This window comes from Carassius carassius, chromosome 3 (assembly GCF_963082965.1).
Source record: "Carassius carassius chromosome 3, fCarCar2.1, whole genome shotgun sequence".
NCBI lineage: Eukaryota > Metazoa > Chordata > Actinopteri > Cypriniformes > Cyprinidae > Carassius > Carassius carassius.
This window is the reverse complement of record NC_081757.1, coordinates 22710595-22728318: the sequence shown is the minus strand read 5'-3', so window position 1 is coordinate 22728318 and position 17724 is coordinate 22710595. Positions and strand designations below refer to the sequence as shown.

At 39.6% G+C, this 17724-nt stretch overlaps 1 protein-coding gene across 2 annotated transcripts in view; it reads left to right on the top strand.

Annotated features, from left to right (window-relative positions):
* Nucleotides 1-17456, top strand: part of LOC132123384 (cadherin-11-like) — a 50054-nt gene extending 32598 nt beyond the window's left edge. Inside the window, exons 2-12 of one of the 2 annotated variants that reach the window (XM_059533979.1) lie at nucleotides 2002-2427; nucleotides 3184-3478; nucleotides 4170-4289; nucleotides 5389-5556; nucleotides 7429-7616; nucleotides 9670-9923; nucleotides 10059-10195; nucleotides 11067-11188; nucleotides 11915-12032; nucleotides 15074-15325; nucleotides 16475-17456. In XM_059533979.1, the coding sequence (XP_059389962.1) occupies nucleotides 2179-2427; nucleotides 3184-3478; nucleotides 4170-4289; nucleotides 5389-5556; nucleotides 7429-7616; nucleotides 9670-9923; nucleotides 10059-10195; nucleotides 11067-11188; nucleotides 11915-12032; nucleotides 15074-15325; nucleotides 16475-16971 (2400 nt within the window). In that variant the 5' untranslated portion in view covers nucleotides 2002-2178 and the 3' untranslated portion in view covers nucleotides 16972-17456. Of the gene's footprint in view, nucleotides 1-1995; nucleotides 2428-3183; nucleotides 3479-4169; nucleotides 4290-5388; nucleotides 5557-7428; nucleotides 7617-9669; nucleotides 9924-10058; nucleotides 10196-11066; nucleotides 11189-11914; nucleotides 12033-15073; nucleotides 15326-16474 lie in introns of both variants that reach the window. The other variant, XM_059533971.1, reaches the window with a different exon arrangement.
* The last annotated feature ends 268 nt before the right edge of the window (nucleotides 17457-17724 follow it).

Below are 17724 nucleotides of genomic sequence, written 5' to 3'. Positions count from 1 at the left end.
TACATTGATCACACTTAACAGTAAAGCAAATTCAGATTTGCCATAACAAATCAATTCCATTTTGAGATTTACAATCTTGTAATTTTATTGTATTTTGTATCTAATAAATTCAGCCTAAGTGCATTAGAGACTTAAAAAAATAATAAAAATTAACTTATTTTAATCGAGCTAAATGCTCTGGATTCCCAGTGCTCTCAAGAAGCACACTTATGAGGAAGACTTCAGAGGCAGTAAAACCACTCCAAGTAGCAGTGCATCCTGACATTTTGGTGGCCGGTCAATAAGGAAAGGAGGGATAGAATGTCTTCTTTCTCTAGCGCCGATGCCAATTTACAGCCAAGACTGAGACAAACGTGAAGCAATATAATGTAATCAGGGCCTGACAGTACAGAGGTCTGCCTGAGTTAGGGCACCCACTTTCCTAGTTCTCCGCTGGATGCACTTTATTTAGGAAATATTTATGGGCTTTGCTTTGCAGACTGGTAATTGGTTAGGTTTAGGTTTAGGTTTCACACTCTCACAAACCCTTCCTCTGAATGTGTGTGAAGTGATGATTTGACTTACTGTGATTAGGGTAAGGATGGCACTGCGTGCGTGCGTGTGTGTGTGTGTGTGTGTGGGTGCTGCAGGCTATTGTGGCTGTTGTTGTCAGAGCTGATGGTTGTTAGCGGCTCAGTGGATGAGAAAATACCCGGCGGGCCGCTCTCCCATACCACATCCACCTACACCCAGACAGAGAGCGATGCACGGACTTTATAGGATTTCGCCCAACACTTCAAGTGGTTAATTATGGGATGTGTAACATGACAAGCGTTTACACAGGATAAAGATCTGGAAATGGATGGTCATGTGGGACATTTATATTAGGAATTTTATGAGACATTATCAAATTTCCTATATTAATTAATATTAAGTTTTTTTTTTTTTTTTTTTTTTTTTTCAAAATATAATTTATTTCTGTTATTGCAAAGCTGAAATTTGCCACAAATGGAAATCTTTTGCAACTTTATAAATGTCTTTAATGTCACTTGTAATCAATTTAAGGCATCTTTGCTTAATAAAAGTATTCATTTCGTTTAAAAAATCTTAATGACCCCAAGCCTTTGAATTATAGAGAAGGAGTTTATGTGTTCATTTTGCTCTTCATTTTGTTCTCTTTATTGTGTGTCTGATCTTCTGAAAGTGAATAGAAACTTATTTTTTTCATTTCATTTTCAAATAAACAGCTATGAGACCTAATAGACCTTGTGGTTTATATACTGCAACATAGAGAATAGCTTATCGCAACAATGGTTTGCTGGTAGACCGCTGACTGTGTAATGTCTAATTGAATAGGCTCAAATGGGCTTACAACCTCAGATGCTTAATTAATTCAGGGTACACTGTTGGAAAATGAATTAATACATTTCAACACAGTCAATTTAACTTGACTCCAGTGCGGTCTTACAAAAGTCACATTGTATAGCCAAGTTTGATATAAATTGGGGTCCAAGATTGAGAGCACCATTTTTCTGATTTAATGAATTGTTTTCATTACACATTATATAAGCATAGCAATTTAACTAAAAGTTGAATTGAAATACTAACATGTATTTCAGGATGTATCTTGTGTTTGATTTGTCCCCTTTTGTTTTAATGAGAGCAGCACTCAAGTTGCACGAACTCCCCAGGTGTGTTAATATAAAACCTGATGATCATGTTCTCCAGCATGATTTGAGCCAAAGAACATCTTGTGCTCCAGTGGAAACAAGAATATATGACATTTACAAAGAATCTTTGCACATGATCAGTGACACAAATGTTCTCATTTGATTAGTGACCTAGTAATAGTGCAGAATCGTTTTAGTCAAAGTGTCATTAAATGTTGTGTTATCCTAAAACTATTATCCTGTCTATTCCTGGTTTTATGCGGACAATTTAGACCTTTGTAACTTACATTTCGCCTTGTGAGTAATGATGTTTTTATTTATTTTTTTCTCTCCTTTTTTGTTTCAGAAACAGAGAGGAAGAAATAGTGGAAAAGAATGACTTTGTGATGAATCTCACAGGCCAAATCTAGTGAGGTCTCCTCCTGTCCCCCTCAACCTCTTTATAGACCAGACCATCAAAGCTGACAGCATTTCAAGATTTTCTCTGAACCTTGATACCACAGGAGAGGAAGTGGACAGTGTGGGCAGGATGTGGGAGGGACTGAGACTGCAGGTGTTCTTCTTGTGTTTGGGGGCTGCACTATGGAGCGCTGCAGCAGCAGCGACACATAGGGGCTCAGGGCCACGGGAGCGCGGCCACAGCCATCTCTCATTGCACAGACATAGGGAGAGAGGTAAAGAGGGCCAGGTGCTTCACCGCTCCAAACGAGGCTGGGTCTGGAACCAGTTCTTTGTCATTGAGGAGTACACAGGCCCAGATCCTGTCTTAGTAGGTCGGGTGAGTAGAAACAAGGAACTTGTACATCCATTTCTCTACATCCATTCTTCATCTCCCTTCCCCTCTATATTTCTCTTAAGGTTATGCTGTGAATGAAAGTCATTGGGGTTTTCATTACAGACAGAGTCCTTGCAATATCCTTCATTTGTTCCACAAAAGCAATCAGTGGCCCACTTGATTAAAGGTTATAAATTGGATTTCCTTTTTAATAACGGTGCAGTTCCCTATGGTTCTGGCATAGGGGGAATGGACGATTTATGGGCCTGCCGGATAGTTACATGGCGAACCTGCAGCACGTTGGCCTTTAAATTCCCACCTGAACCCAAGTGGAGGTTTAGACTTATTGAGTGGGGATATTCTGTGTCAGGAGTTTAATTTCATTTTAACCAGCATAATCAACATCCCTTAATTCACATCAGCTCTATACACGTTGCTCGCAACATATAAACAGTCATACATTACAAAAATGAGGTTTCTTCTCATATTAATATAAAATGATGAAATTCGCTCGAGAGTAATGTAGAGGGATGTTTAGGAGAGGGATGTTTCCCTGCTGAATTCTCTGTCAGTGCAACCGGCCATCAGGGTGGATATCACTAAGAGATAGGAGTGTGTTAATTTGATACTCTAGAGGAGATGCTATCATGGATTGCTGAAGACCAGCCAAAACGCTTTCTACTTTGAGTCAGCGTTCTTGTTTGACCTGCTCATTGATGATGGAAACCTCTCACTCACATGCTCTTTCTCTTCTTCCAGCTTCATTCGGATGTAGATTCAGGAGATGGAAACATTAAATACATCCTTTCAGGGGAGGGAGCAGGCACTATTTTTGTCATCGATGACAAAACGGGCAACATTCATGCAACAAAGACACTGGACAGAGAAGAACAGGCCCAGTACACCCTGACCGCCCAGGCTGTGGCTCGAGACACCAACAAACCCCTAGAGCCTCCTTCAGAGTTCATTGTCAAGGTGCAGGACATCAACGACAATCCACCAGAGTTCCTTCACGGCCCTTACTATGCGCGAGTGGCTGAGATGTCAAATGTTGGTGAGTCCGAGCCTCTGGAAAAGCTTATTTGTCAGCTTCTTCTCTTTCTCTATGAGTCCTCGCCTGACGGCTTGTTCCTCATGCATTATTCAAAAGAGCTGAAATCTGACTCTCAGAAAGTGAGTTGGTACTCTTGTTTCAACTGTTGTTTTGTGACTGCTGACTTGTCTGGGGTTGTGTGTGTGTGCTTGCATTTGTTTGTGTGCATGTGTTTGTGTTTACTGCATTTTCACTGTGCAATACATCATCAGTAATGCTCTCCTGTCACAGGGTAACGATCTGTTACCCCGATACCCCCCATACACAGCTCACATAATACTACTGGGAACCTCGAAAGGCTAGTTTTTTCCAGGTCAATTCCTTATATTTTTTTAGACAAGTTTGGTAAACATGCTGGGTAAATTGATTTTAGTGTGTAAACAGAATCAGATCTCATGGAAATTAGCCCGGCTGCAGGCAAAACATTGCATGCACAAACCCGAGGCAACGGTTTGTATCGTCTAGCTTTAGACTCTGAAATACTCTTGTTGCCTTTAAGAAAGGTTATTCAAGATCAACTTTATAACCTGAGAAATAGTCAAGTTGCTGTTCTCTCTCTTATCTTTGTTGTGAATGTTGATGGGAAGTGTACCTTAGACTGTGAGATATGTGCAATATCCAAAAGTGATCCCTATCGTGGCTTTCTCTTCAGGTACATCAGTGATAAAGGTCACAGCTACAGACGCCGATGACCCCACATACGGCAACAGTGCCAGGCTGGTCTACAGCATCCTGCAGGGCCAGCCTTACTTTTCTGTGGAGCCACAAACAGGTAAATATAAGTAAAGATATTTTCACTGGTTCTGTGTTAGTTCTGTGGAGCCAGCCATGCATTCAAATATGCATCATGTGCAATTTCAAGTCATGTTTGGCTTCAATTCAATTACCATGGTATGAGGATTGGGAATGAAGAGGATAGTCCTTTCACGCTTCGCGAGAGCACCTTGTGTTCTCTGAGCTAAATTAACCCAGGTTACATTAGTCCTACAGTGTCCCAGTGGCAGTGGAAACCCCTACAGCAGTCAGAGATGATGAAGCAGATGCTGCTAATAAACTAAAGCTGGATGTTTTGCTCGATCCTGTTCAGTGCTGCTCATCTATGTGGTACTAACAAAACCATAATGCGACTATTCATAGCACATTTGTGTTAAATGCTTCAAGACCTCAGGAATGAGCAAAATAGCCACATATTTTTTTCTGGTCTGAAAGAAGACTGGATGAGTAAAGTGTCAACTAAAAGCCAGACTTTTGTTCTACAGCACTATCCTGAATTGTAAGACCAAGGTCAGTTGCCCTACTGGATAAAAACTGCCTGTGTATGACGTGCACATGGTAGGAGATGAACAAGAGTGTACAAGATGCCCCCTTAAGAACAGTATGCATTTACTGCAACTTGATGATCATCAAGCATATTAAGGAAAGCATATTTGCTAATTCGGCTCACACAAAATGTGTAAAATATATCTTCTATCATTTTAATTACTTTTTTTTAATAAGAAGTCATTCATTTGAAATACTAAATCACATATTCCATGCAAATGTAAGCATTTTGACAGATTAGTTGAATGAATAATGACAGTCAAATCAAATAGCATAATAGAATCTGGCAACTTCATTTAACTTTTAATTGAACAGATTGTTGTTATAGCAGTACTATATATAATTTATACATATATATAAATTATATATGAGCATCTAACTTAAAGGGTTTTCACGTCAAAATAGCAATATTTGTTACTGCAAAAATCCATTCCTACTGGTTAGATGGAATAAATCTCATAAATGGTGATGAAACATACAATAAATCAATCAGTGAATGCATGGTCATGAAAGAATGGTTCTTCATACTGTGTTTATATGTGTGTCTATAGGAATCATACGAACAGCTCTTCCTAACATGGACAGGGAGGCCAGGCAGGAATACGATGTCGTCATCCAGGCCAAGGACATGGGTGGACACATGGGCGGTCTGTCAGGCACCACTCAGGTTAAAATCACCCTGACTGATGTCAATGACAACCCTCCGAAGTTCGCTCAGGGTGAGAAAATGTGAATGTTCTCTCTTTCTCTTTCTTTCTCTCTTTTCTTATCTCCATCTCTCCTCCATCCATCTGTTTTGTCCTCCTCTATCCCTGTCAGGTTTTATTATTGTCACTGTGGCCATGCCCTGCTCATTGGCTGGCTACACACAACATTACTCTGACCTCTGCTATGCATGCGCCAAGGGAGGAGAGTTTGCTTTTAGCCAGTGTACAGCCCTTTCTTCTCCACACTTCAATCCTCAAACCACATAATAACATTGACAAGCCCTCAGGGACCAAGTCAGAATCTGCTAATATGAGCTACAGATGTTAACATGAAAATATCACAACTTAATTATTCAAATGTTCTTTAAACGTTCAACGCAAGCGTGATGACATCAAGTCTCTCGAGCGTGAAAGGCTGGATGAAATATTTACTGTAATGCAAAAACAAAAGTGCTGCATGGGGTATAAAGTTTCGGTGCTCTTTGGTTGTGGGATAGTAAATCTCTTAAGACAAGAACTCCAAGGCACTCGAATATCTCAGTGAAAAAATTAAAAAGCCTTTATTACATTCTTGGCTTGCTTTTTTTTAAAAATGGTGAGAGGTACACCTACGCGTTGCGGCTACATGCCTGATGAAGGCATTTAGCCGCAACGCGTAGGTGTACCTCTCACCATTTTTTTAAAAAAGCAAGCCAAGAATGTAATAAAGGCTTTTTAATTTTTTCACTGAGATATTCGAGTGCCTTGGAGTTCTTGTCTTCAGAAATATTTACTGTGTTTGCGTGTACAGAAGATAACAGTGTGAGCTAGCGCTCATGTGTTGCCAATGTGACATTAAACTGCACACTAAGCACATAGATTTAATCTGTCTTTTGTTCCAGAAATCGGCCTTATAAATCTCCTCCAAGCTTTTGCTTTTTTGTGCGCTCTGAGCCTCAGGCTCGGTAGAAAAGGGCCTTCAAGCTTTTCCCTGACTTAAGCAGAATGCATCATGGTCCCAGCGCTCCAGCTCCTATACAAGCCCTGTTTTTGGTGCTAGTAGAAACCATTATTCATGGATCAAAATAAACTGTACATTGCAAGGTTATTGCCCACAATGAGTAGCTTAGACTAGCAGATCCTTAAATCTACCTCACCGATAGTTTTGAGCTGACTGCATGATGGAACATTTCAGGAGCAAGATTTTTTTTTAATGTGGACAGCAGTTTGGCACAGAGAACAGGTGAGAATCTGGGCTTCAGCTATTTAATATGGTTCTGCTCACTCCAAAAAATACAGTTTGAGCAGTGGGCTGTCTCTTTTAGGCTCGATATTGATTCCCAGAGATGTTTACCCTATCCGAAACAGACTTTGACACATGATTCGCTGCAAACATGTGTAGTGTAGATGAAAAGGTTTTTTTTTTTTTTTTTGTTCTGTCGAGGGTCTGATTGAAAAAGCAGACCTCTTTTCACACCCTGGCCTTTTTTCGCGAGGATTCATCCCCATGTGGGAGTTATTTTTGTAAATGCAGCTGAAGCCTTTGGCTCTCAGCAGACAGGGAGTGGAGCCATATGGTCCTTCTGCAAGCTCCAGCCTCAGGCAGGTGTCTGTTATAGTCTTCATACACCCACCCACATACGCATACAGGCTCACTCGAGCACAAAAATATAAATTTCACACATGCACTCCTGTTCTCACAAGCTAAGAGCTCACATGTGCCAGGCAGCTAGCTGAAGGTAGCACCGGTATCATGCAGAGAACCAGCTCTCCATTCCCGGGTGGGCAGTGTGATCATGATTTTTCTCGCCCGTGACTCAGAGATATTATAAACCATATAACCTCCTACTCTCCCACCCCCTGCCTTTTCTGAGAGCTCCCAGGACTCACTCTCCTTCTTCACAGGTGTTTACATCATGGCGGTCTCAGAGGACAAGGTTCCCGGTGAGGAGGTGGGTCGATTGAAGGCCAGAGATCCCGATCTGGCGGAGAACGGACTGGTAGATTATCGCATCTTGGAGGGAGACGGCATGAACCTCTTCGAGATCACCAAGGACTCGGAGACCCAGGAGGCAGTCATCAAACTAAAGAAGGTGAAGTGTGTGAGAGCACCAAAGAAGTATGTGTAAATGCAACGTCTAGTTACGTATGTGTGAATGGAAGCAAGTATGTGCGCAAAAAGGATTGAATTACTGTGAATTTATCTGATCACCCCTTAGTCTTCTTCAGGAATCATTTGCATTTAACTTATTTGCTTGTTCATTTGTGTTCCTATTTGCATGGATGCTCAAATATGCAAGGTTGTGAACGCAAGTGCAGGACTGCTGGGAGGCTGGGAAGTGATTTTTCACCATTTTCACTCTGTAATTGCAATGACATTGCCCATCCCTTCCCTATTATGTCTGAGATGAGCATTGACTTTCATGGCTGCTTCTCTCCGTCCGTGTGAGGGAAGCTCATCTGGGCCGTGCTGCCCGGGTTACTCTTCCCCTGCTCTGAGGCCCTGGATTATGCAGACAATTACACAGCCACTCGGGTTAGGCTGCCGCCCATCCATACCCCCACCTCTCATGGCCGAGAGAAATCTCACATCGCCCCAAGAAGCCTGCTAGCCACTAACCAGCTTTAGCCTGAGAGCCAAAGAGACCAAGCCTGCAGCCTTAACACTGCCACCTGCTGGTGATCTTTTACCTCTCAGCCCCACAGCTTAAGATCTGGAGTGATCATCTAAGAAATGATCATTAGAAAGGAAAGCATATTAAAAGAAAGAAAAACTGCAGTCAAGAATTATTGCTGTTTAAGCTATGTAATCCGGTGAAGCGTCAGCATATTTGTTTGTGTAAAGGAGGTTTGTATGAAACAAAAACAATTGAAGGGGGATTTTGTCTGGCTTTTTTTTAAACATCATGACCACAGCAGTGCTATTTCAGATTGCCGAGTAGGGTATAAGGAAGGGATGAATCGTGCAGAAGGGTGAGAGAACAGACAATACGGCATGCCTACAACAATCAGCTTGATGCAATGCTGCTTTACTCAATAACACAATGTTTCACTGATACACCTCTTGGGAAATCATCACCTTTTGCTCTTCAAAGCATGTTGGAAATTAAAGTCGAAATTACTGACAGAATTGCCAGGGTTTTAATCAAGTATTCTGTTTCAACTGCGGGCAGGGCAACACACGCTGAATATTAAGAGGAGACGTAGCATTATTGTGAACACTATCTGCTCCTGATTAGGTTCAGTCGGGAGTTATTAGGTGCCAAATAAAGGATTGTAGTAGGGGGCAAAAAGAGAAGGAGGGGGAACTGCTTTTGTCAGGATAAACAGAGAATAGTTTCCAACCTGTTGGAGGAAAGAACTGGGTCATACTTGTTTCCAGCGTTGGCAGCTCCATTAAAGAGATCCAAAGAAAAGAAAATGCGAGAGAAGAGAATGAGGAAGCAGGAAAAACAACTTTCATCCAATAAACAGAAACACAAAGCTAGCCGGCATGTGTCCGTGTGAGTGTGTGTTTGAGTTGATATGTACCCTTTATGTGTAATTCTCACTTGGTAATTTGTGACCGAGAGGTGTGACGGGTGAGACAGGCTAATCAGAAAACAGGCGGACGTGTGAAAACTGGCGATGCAGGAAGACACGAGCGGACCAAATGACTGGCTGCTTTTGAACACTTCTTTTTGTATCTTGTTTTATTTGCCTGAACCTAAATTGCATGGGAAATGTGCCATTTGAGAATTGTAAAAAAGTGCAATCTGTAACTGAAAGATGTCTAGGAGAGCCTTGATATTTCAATGCTTTTTTCATTCAAGCTTCTTTGTGGATTCAGTCTCCTTCCAAAATGTATAACAACAGTGCCCTCTAGTCTGCTTCTTTTAAACTTTTCCTTTTTTTTCTGGTTAGCTATATTATAGTGTTTACTTTTGTCCTATTTCATTTCACTTGATTTACTATATTGGTGATCTATTAATGGCACATTTATTTTTTAATTCACCTTTGGTTCTCCACCAGTCAATTGACACAGGGGTCATTTTCATATTTGAACATGTAGAGTGATTCCTGAAAAATAAAAATAAATAATTAAATTCTATTGACAGCTTCATCAAAAGTGAATGACTGAATTGTATCCTGACCTTCTGTTTTCAGCCTGTGGACTTTGAGACCAAGCGATCATATACACTAAAGGTAGAAGCCTCCAACCCACATGTGGACCCACGTTTCGCTACCTGGGGTCCATACAAAGATACTACCATTGTGAAAATATCAGTAGAAGATGCAGACGAGCCCCCGACCTTCATGGCTCCCAGCTACAGCTTTGAGGTGGAGGAAAATGCCCCAGCAGGCACTCTGGTCGGCCGTGTGCATGCCAAAGACACCGACATCATGAACAACCCAATCAGGTAGCAATTGTTTCCTTTAAAGAATCAGATTACTTTTGCTTTGGCTGTTTTTTTGTTTGTTTTTTTGTCATCTTTGTTTGATGACAGTAACCCCCTAACCAAAGTTTATAATTTATTTATTTTTCTTTATCCCAGATATATGATTCCACGATACACAGACTTGGAAGAGTTTTTTACCATTAATACTGAGGACGGCATTATTAAGACCACAAGGCCTTTAGATCGGGAAGCACAGGCTTGGCACAACATATCTGTCAGTGCTGCAGAGATCGGTAGGTCACTCATCGCTTTTCTGGGATTTTAAATAACAGAGTAGCCTTGCATGTTTCTCATTTTTTCCCTAACCAAGCTCCCTAGCTCTCCATCCACACTGCTCTTATGTGGTTGTAGCGTCGCCAGGCCTCCTGCACGATTTCAGAAGAGACAGCCACAGATTACCTCTTCAAACTTCAAATGATACCCTCAGTTCAGTGAACAGTGTGTAATTGGCCCTAAAATGTTAGATATTTATTTTTTTGTGTGCGTGTGATTTCCTTGAAGTGCAGGTAGTGTTTGTTCTGGTTGAATTCAAAGTTTCTGTGTGATACATTTTCGCTTTCATTTCAACTGTCTTTGATAATTTCGACCATCAAAATGTTTTGCCAGAAGACTACATTGAAAATAGTCTATTGCTATGTGGAGGACTCTTGTGTCTGAAAGCAAAATATCAACGGATTTACTAAACCTGATCATTTCAGATAGGAGATGTGAGTGAATCATTCCAATAGTGTATATTTTGGTTCTGTCTTGTCACTCGTGCCCTTCCACTAAGAGCTTAATCAAGTGTAGTGTTAGTTCTGGCAGGTCACGTTAGTCACGCTCGCATCAGCTGACTCTCAGCTGATCCCCATCTACCTATGGGAAAATAACACCTATCTAAGCTTTCATATATAAGGTCTCTCAGTATTATCAGCAATTTTTGCTCAATAGCTAATTACCCGGCCTCCTCCATCCCCAACTCCTCCTCTGTAAGTCAGGATTTAGCCTTCTTATTCTCCTTTGAATCAGACTTATTCTGAAATGTGTAGAACTTTTTACAGCACACACTGAATTATTAATAAATCTTAAAAATGTGTGTCCTTTGGAATTCTGTTGTTGTTCCAGGAGGCCATCACCAAGATGCAAAAGTACGAGTAAATATCAAAGTCAAAGATGTGAATGACAACGCTCCAGAGTTTGCAACTCAAAACGAAGTGCTTGTCTGTGAGAATGTCAGCCCTGGAAAGGTAAATCAACCGTTTATTTGAGGGCCAAGTATGTTTCAGCACTTATTAAAAAATTAGCAACACTTTACACTAAGGTTCATTAATAGTGTGTTTATGTTATTAATGCATATACGTACACATGCTTGACCATTCAAAGGTTTGGGATCAGTAAAATTACTTTTATCCAGCAAGGATGCATCATAAGTTACAAGTTACTAAATTACTAATCTTTGAATTAGAATAATTTCTGAAAGATAATGTGACAATACAGACAATTTTTTGATCTAAAAATAATAATAATAATAATACATAAATATATACTGTATATATAGTACTGACTCCAAACTTCAAAACATTAGTGAATAATCTTTAAAGTGTTGCCAGATAATATTTTATAGCTAGATGAAGAGGCTTATATAACTTAATGTCCCTCAATTTGATCCTTGTATCTGTGAAATGTATGACTGCCTATAAGTAGGTACAGGAAACGGTTAATGAATTAGCTAATTCCTAAAAGAGGTCACAACTTCTATCAAAACTTTTAAATGAGCACTATAAAAGATTATATTGATGTCTTAATTTAATCAATTCAGTGTTCACTTTCCGTTTGTCGGCCAGTTGCAAGTTTGAATGAGTGATAGAGAAAAAAAAGAAAGAGAGATAAAAGAGGCATACATTTATTTAAAGGCATGCCCTGGTGATTTTAACCAATTTAATACGACCTGATTTGAACCCTCTGCTCCACAGCTCGTTGAAACAGTTAGCGCTACGGATAAGGACGAAATGGCCCACCGCCAGCACTTCCACTTCAGACTGGCCCCTGAGGTCGCTAACAACCACAGCTTCTCCCTCAAAGACAACAGAGGTGTGTAGCACACAAAACACCTTATAACTGAATAATTTGCACTGAAGAACTGCTTCTTTCAAGACAAGTAAACTTCCTATGGAAATACGACCAACTAAAAATACAAAACTTTTTTTTTAGTCTCTTTCCAAATCAACTTTTTATCCAAATACACACATGGATATACAAAGTTTATCCATGTGGAGGAGTGTGTCTCTGCAGTGTTGCCCAGCCAACCTCGTGTTGATAATTAGGTCACGGTGAGGTGGGCAAACTCAAGTCAACTTCCTCTCTTATTAATTATGGAGGCGTCACTCTCGTTTGAGCATCTCCATCTGTGGATTCGAGACGTGGGTGAGGCCCAGCTGGTAGGCAGCCCTGTTTCTATCTGTTTCTCAAGCATCCTGATTGGTGTGACCAGAAAACCTTCAGCACCATGCTTTAATCTGATAGTCTTTCGTCAAACAGACAGGCACAGGTCTGAAGAACATGTTTGAGAGCCCCACCTATACTGTAATGTTAGAGTCAGTCGCTGGGAAATGAGAAGCCTCAAGTTAGAGCCAGTTGAGGAGCCTCTCTGAGGAGTGCCGTCGTGACTGGGTGGTGCTCAGTTTGAGGGGAATTTGCTGCTTTTATATGAACTCATTATGTGGTGGCTCTTATAAGCTGAATTATGTATGCTTCAAAGAAACTGTAAATCGTGTTTACTTTGCTCAGGAGTTTTGGTGTTATTTTAGAATGCTCTGTGTGACTGCTATATGATAATGATATTAGTCTAACATATGCTAACAAGCTAAACTATTTTCCATCTGTATATCTGGAAGATAATTATAATTTTCAAGCCATCGAATTAGAAATTTGCAGGCCGGTTTTGGAATTTGGATTTTTTTTTCTATTTTGTTTACACAAGTTACACTCTAGACAGTGAAAGCTGCTGTGCTTAAAGAATCAGACAACTGTAGCTCCATGTAATTCAATGCTACAGACCTCATTTTACTCAAAAATCGAAAACCTTTGCTTTTCTGAACACCTCAAGGGACCCCATGGTGAAATAGCCTTCCAGGATGGCCTACAAATTGACGTCATCGACTGAGCTGCTCCGTTCCATCGGTTAATTTCTGATTGTGCTATATTTCTCGTTGACCACCAATAGATTGGAAATATAATGAATTCCAATAGCTTATTCCAGCAACTCCACATAACTGTTGCCTGAGTTTTTAAAAGGTAAATGTTTACAATCACAGATCTGTTTAGGCTTTTTTCTTGGTTAATAGAGCAGACCGATGTGAACCGAGAAGTTGAGCGAGTGAAAGAGAGAGAGAAATGGGTGTCTTTTCCCATTCGGTCTGCTTTAATGAGAAAGGAGATGAGCAGTTTTTAGCCGGCCATTTCAAAAGCCAACAATATTAGAGAGACAGATTAGGCTACTCAGACTGACTGGCTTTATCAGGATCCGAAGTCTTTCAAATGGATACAGTTTTTAACAGCTTTGCCCACCCATTTATCTGACACTTCATTATGCTTCACTCTCTGCTCAGAGGCTCTGACATTGCTCTCTTATCAGACGGACGTAATGAAGGCCTGCTGATTATAAATGTGCACAAAATCGAAATTTTAAGTGTATAGAATATTATCGGGTTTAGAAATTATAAAAAAATGCATCAGATCTGGTTTTGATCTGCAAGGTTTTGAGAATGCCAACCGCATTTAAATGTGGGAACTAATCATCATACAGCAACTTCAATTTTTAGTAAATATCTGTTATTGAGAGCCATACAATTAATTCTGTAAGTTTTTATTTTTATTTTTTATGTGTTTTTGAAAAAAAGTCCAAATACAGTTAAAATACATTATTGCAGTCTATTTTGAATTATAAAGTTTAACATAACTTATTCCATGATTTTTAAACATATTATTAGACTTTTTTTTTTTTTTTGCTCAGAACTGCTTGATATAAACTTTCAAGTTATAAAGTTCTAAAGTCAGAGATGTAAACTCCCCCTTTATTTATTTTTTTAAACTAGGTGGCTAGGTCAACACATCAGTGTTTCATTCTCAACCAATATGCTGTCCAATGTCATGGCCAACGTTAGCCTGACGTTATATTGATGTCCTGTGCCTGCTTTGTTGTTATAAAGCCAGAATTGTGAGATATAAACATAAAATTCTGAGAAAAATAGTCAAAATTATGAGATAAATAGTCCATGGCAGAAACAGTCTTCAATAGAATATTTTCCAGATAATTATTTATGAAGAATTAGATTTGGCTTCAACTTGACAGTGTAAAAAAAAAAATTGTTTATAATAGCAGACTCAATATTTTTGTCACACATTATGTGTACATGACCAACACATTTATGCTCCCTTTCTGGCACAAAAGAAGGCTTCCTTGAGAGTGCTCAGTGTACAGCATTTGCCAATAAAGGTGGCCCAAAAGCACAACATCATAAACAAGGACCCAGAGGAGCTCTCTCAGGTTCAAACATTGCAAATTGATACTTCACACAGCCCATGGTAATCTCACTGACAGAATGTGGTATAGAATTATAATGGATAACATTAGATTGATCGAGCCTGTCCACAGCGTCATGCTATATGAGCGTTGTAGCCATATCATTAGTGGCCTTCCCTGACAGAGCCACTGAAGGTTGAAGAAAGTGCTGCCAGAGGGAGTGAAAATGACTAAACCCCAGGCCCCTAAATGAACTCACTCCATCTATGCCTTCAGCGTGACCTTGCACTGAGTCAGGGAAATGCACTGGCACTGATCCATCCCTCCCAGTTGCAAATAAAACCAATACCGTCTAACTTTGATTACACTTCCAAAAGCTGATAAATGTTCTCAGTATTAAACATGAATTTAATATTGGAGGATTCACACCCCATTGACTCTCACCGGTGGCAGTGGGTAGCTCTCCTGCACCTAAACTCCAGGGAACGGAGAACTTTCCTGTAATTCTATTCAGCGCATTTACAACTCTGTTGTTGTTTTGTTCAAATCCGGTAACCTCCTCATCAGCTGAAGTAAACATTCCATCAATGTTCCTCTGTTGCTTCCACAGATAGCACTGCTAGCATCTTTGTTATACGGAAGGGCTTCAGCAGAATGTCCCAGGATGTGTATCACCTTCCCATCGAGATCAACGACAATGGCGTACCCCCAATGAGCAGCACCAATACTCTTATAATCCGTGTGTGCAGCTGCGACAGCAAAGACACTATCCTCTCTTGCAATGTGGAACCTTTCATCCTATCAGCAGGGCTCAGCACCGGAGCTCTGATTGCCATCTTGGCCTGTATTGTTATTCTACTGGGTAAGCCTAATTATATTTGTTTATGAATACACAAGCGAAGCAATCACATGTAAATAATAGAGGTCTAGCTTGGCTGGTTTAAACATCTTATAGGGACCCGATGCATTTCAATATTTACATTTCACCCCAAAACACACTGGGATTCTTTTACACTCATACAACTACAGAAGTATTTGAAGAACAGATAGTTTACAGAGAACATCATTGATTTACTTTGCTTGCCTCTAAATCTGATTAGGGATTTGTTTCCCTAAAGCATTCTGAGCCTAAGAAGGTTGTAAAGACAACGTTTACTTAAGTAATATTTGAAATTGTCAGCGACGATTAAAACTTATGTAGTCACTTGTTGAACCACTGCAAAATAATACTTTTATTTAAGCCAGTAATTAAAAATAATATAAATAAAAATATATATATATTAACAATTGTTAAACTGAAAAAAAAGATACGAATGCAAAATACAAAAATAGAAACACAAATATGAATGAATGATTACATACATAAAAATATAAAAGTACAAAATAAATATATTTTATAATTATGTATAATTATAGACTGCAATTATGTTAAAATTTTTAGGTCAAAGAGCTTTTATGTTATGTTTTATACAAAGTGTGTGTTTGTGTGTACAGTATATATATATATATATATATATATATATATATATATATATATATATATATATAGACCAAAACTTTGAATATGTTTGATAATGAATCATCATATTAGAATAATTTCTAAAGGATCATGTGATAATGATCCTAAAAAATTTATAAGCAATTTTTGAACAGACAGCAGCTGAAACCACACACAAAATAAAGGGAATTAAAACTTAAAGCTTGTAATCTAAGGAGGGATTTTTTATTTATTCTAATGTGTAAAGAATGTCAAGTCATATTCAAGTACTCTAGTATTATAGTTCATAACTTCCCAAAACACATTAGCTATCTCAAGTTATGTGGGCTTATCAAAAAGCAGTATTAAAACTTTGCATTTAATGGGGACACTTTATCTTCAGAGTCAAATCTTTCCAGCAGCTACATTTAAGAAAACTGATGTGAATACTTATCTACAGAAGCATCGTAGTGATTCCAGCATAAGTGAAAGATGCTATTAGCATTGGCTTGATATTTGTTTGCATGTCTGCAGCGATCGTGGTGCTGTTCGTGGCCCTGCGGCGCCAGAAAAAGGAGCCTTTGATCGTATTTGAGGAGGAAGACATTCGGGAGAACATCATCACCTATGATGATGAGGGAGGTGGCGAGGAGGACACAGAGGCGTTTGACATCGCCACCTTACAGAACCCAGATGGTGCTAACGGCTTCCTGCCCCGTAAGGACATCAAGCCCGAGCTCCAGTATCCCATGCGCCCCGGCCTGAGGCCCATAGGCAACAGCGTAGACGTGGATGACTTCATCAAAACGCGGATTTCAGACGCGGACAATGACCCCACAGCGCCCCCGTATGACTCCATTCAGATCTACGGTTATGAAGGTAGAGGCTCTATCGCCGGCTCTCTCAGTTCTTTGGAGTCGGTGACCACAGATTCAGACCTGGACTATGACTACCTCCAGAGCTGGGGGCCGCGATTCAAGAAACTTGCCGATCTATACGGCACCAAAGACTCCGCTGATGACAACTCTTAACGTTCGCTCAAATAAGTCCTTTTCATCTCCCTCCATCCGGCCCTTCTCCACTAACTGTGTGTTTTGTGAAGTTTACTATAAGTATTCCATGAGTTTTTCACTTTATAGTAAACTCTAGGTCGTTTGTAAGTATACACACAGTATACTAGATGCTGGGAGTGTCATAGGTACAGTACAGTACGATCACAATGTGCTATGGGGAGCCAGAAGGGTAGAAAAAAAAATGGTACAAAAACAAAATAAAAAAACAACAAAAAAACAAAAAAAAAGATAAAGACACACAGACACATTTGTGGTGGACGTGGGTCTGTGGTGTGTATGAAATGAAGAAATATGTGACAATGTTGTTTAAGAACTGAAGAACATTACGTTTCACTTTTGATGTTTGTAGGTTCCTACAGGTTTGAGGTATGGATGTGGATCACAGAGAGACATGGATTTGCTGATACTGTGAACGAGCTCATGAAGAAATAAAAACAAAAACAGTTGCCTTATTTAGTAATCTGGAGCGAACGTCAGCAAATTAAGACTTCTGTAACTTCTGTAGCACCTCCATATTGTCTTTGGAGATATTGTCTAAACAGGTCCTCTTGTTTTTTTTTGTTTTTTTACGTTATATATATATATATATATATATATATATATATATATATATATATATATATATATATATTTGGAAGCAGATGGATCCAGCAAAAATAGACTCTGTGTTTCTGTCTTCTAGAGAAAAAAGAAACAAAAACGTAAAGGAAA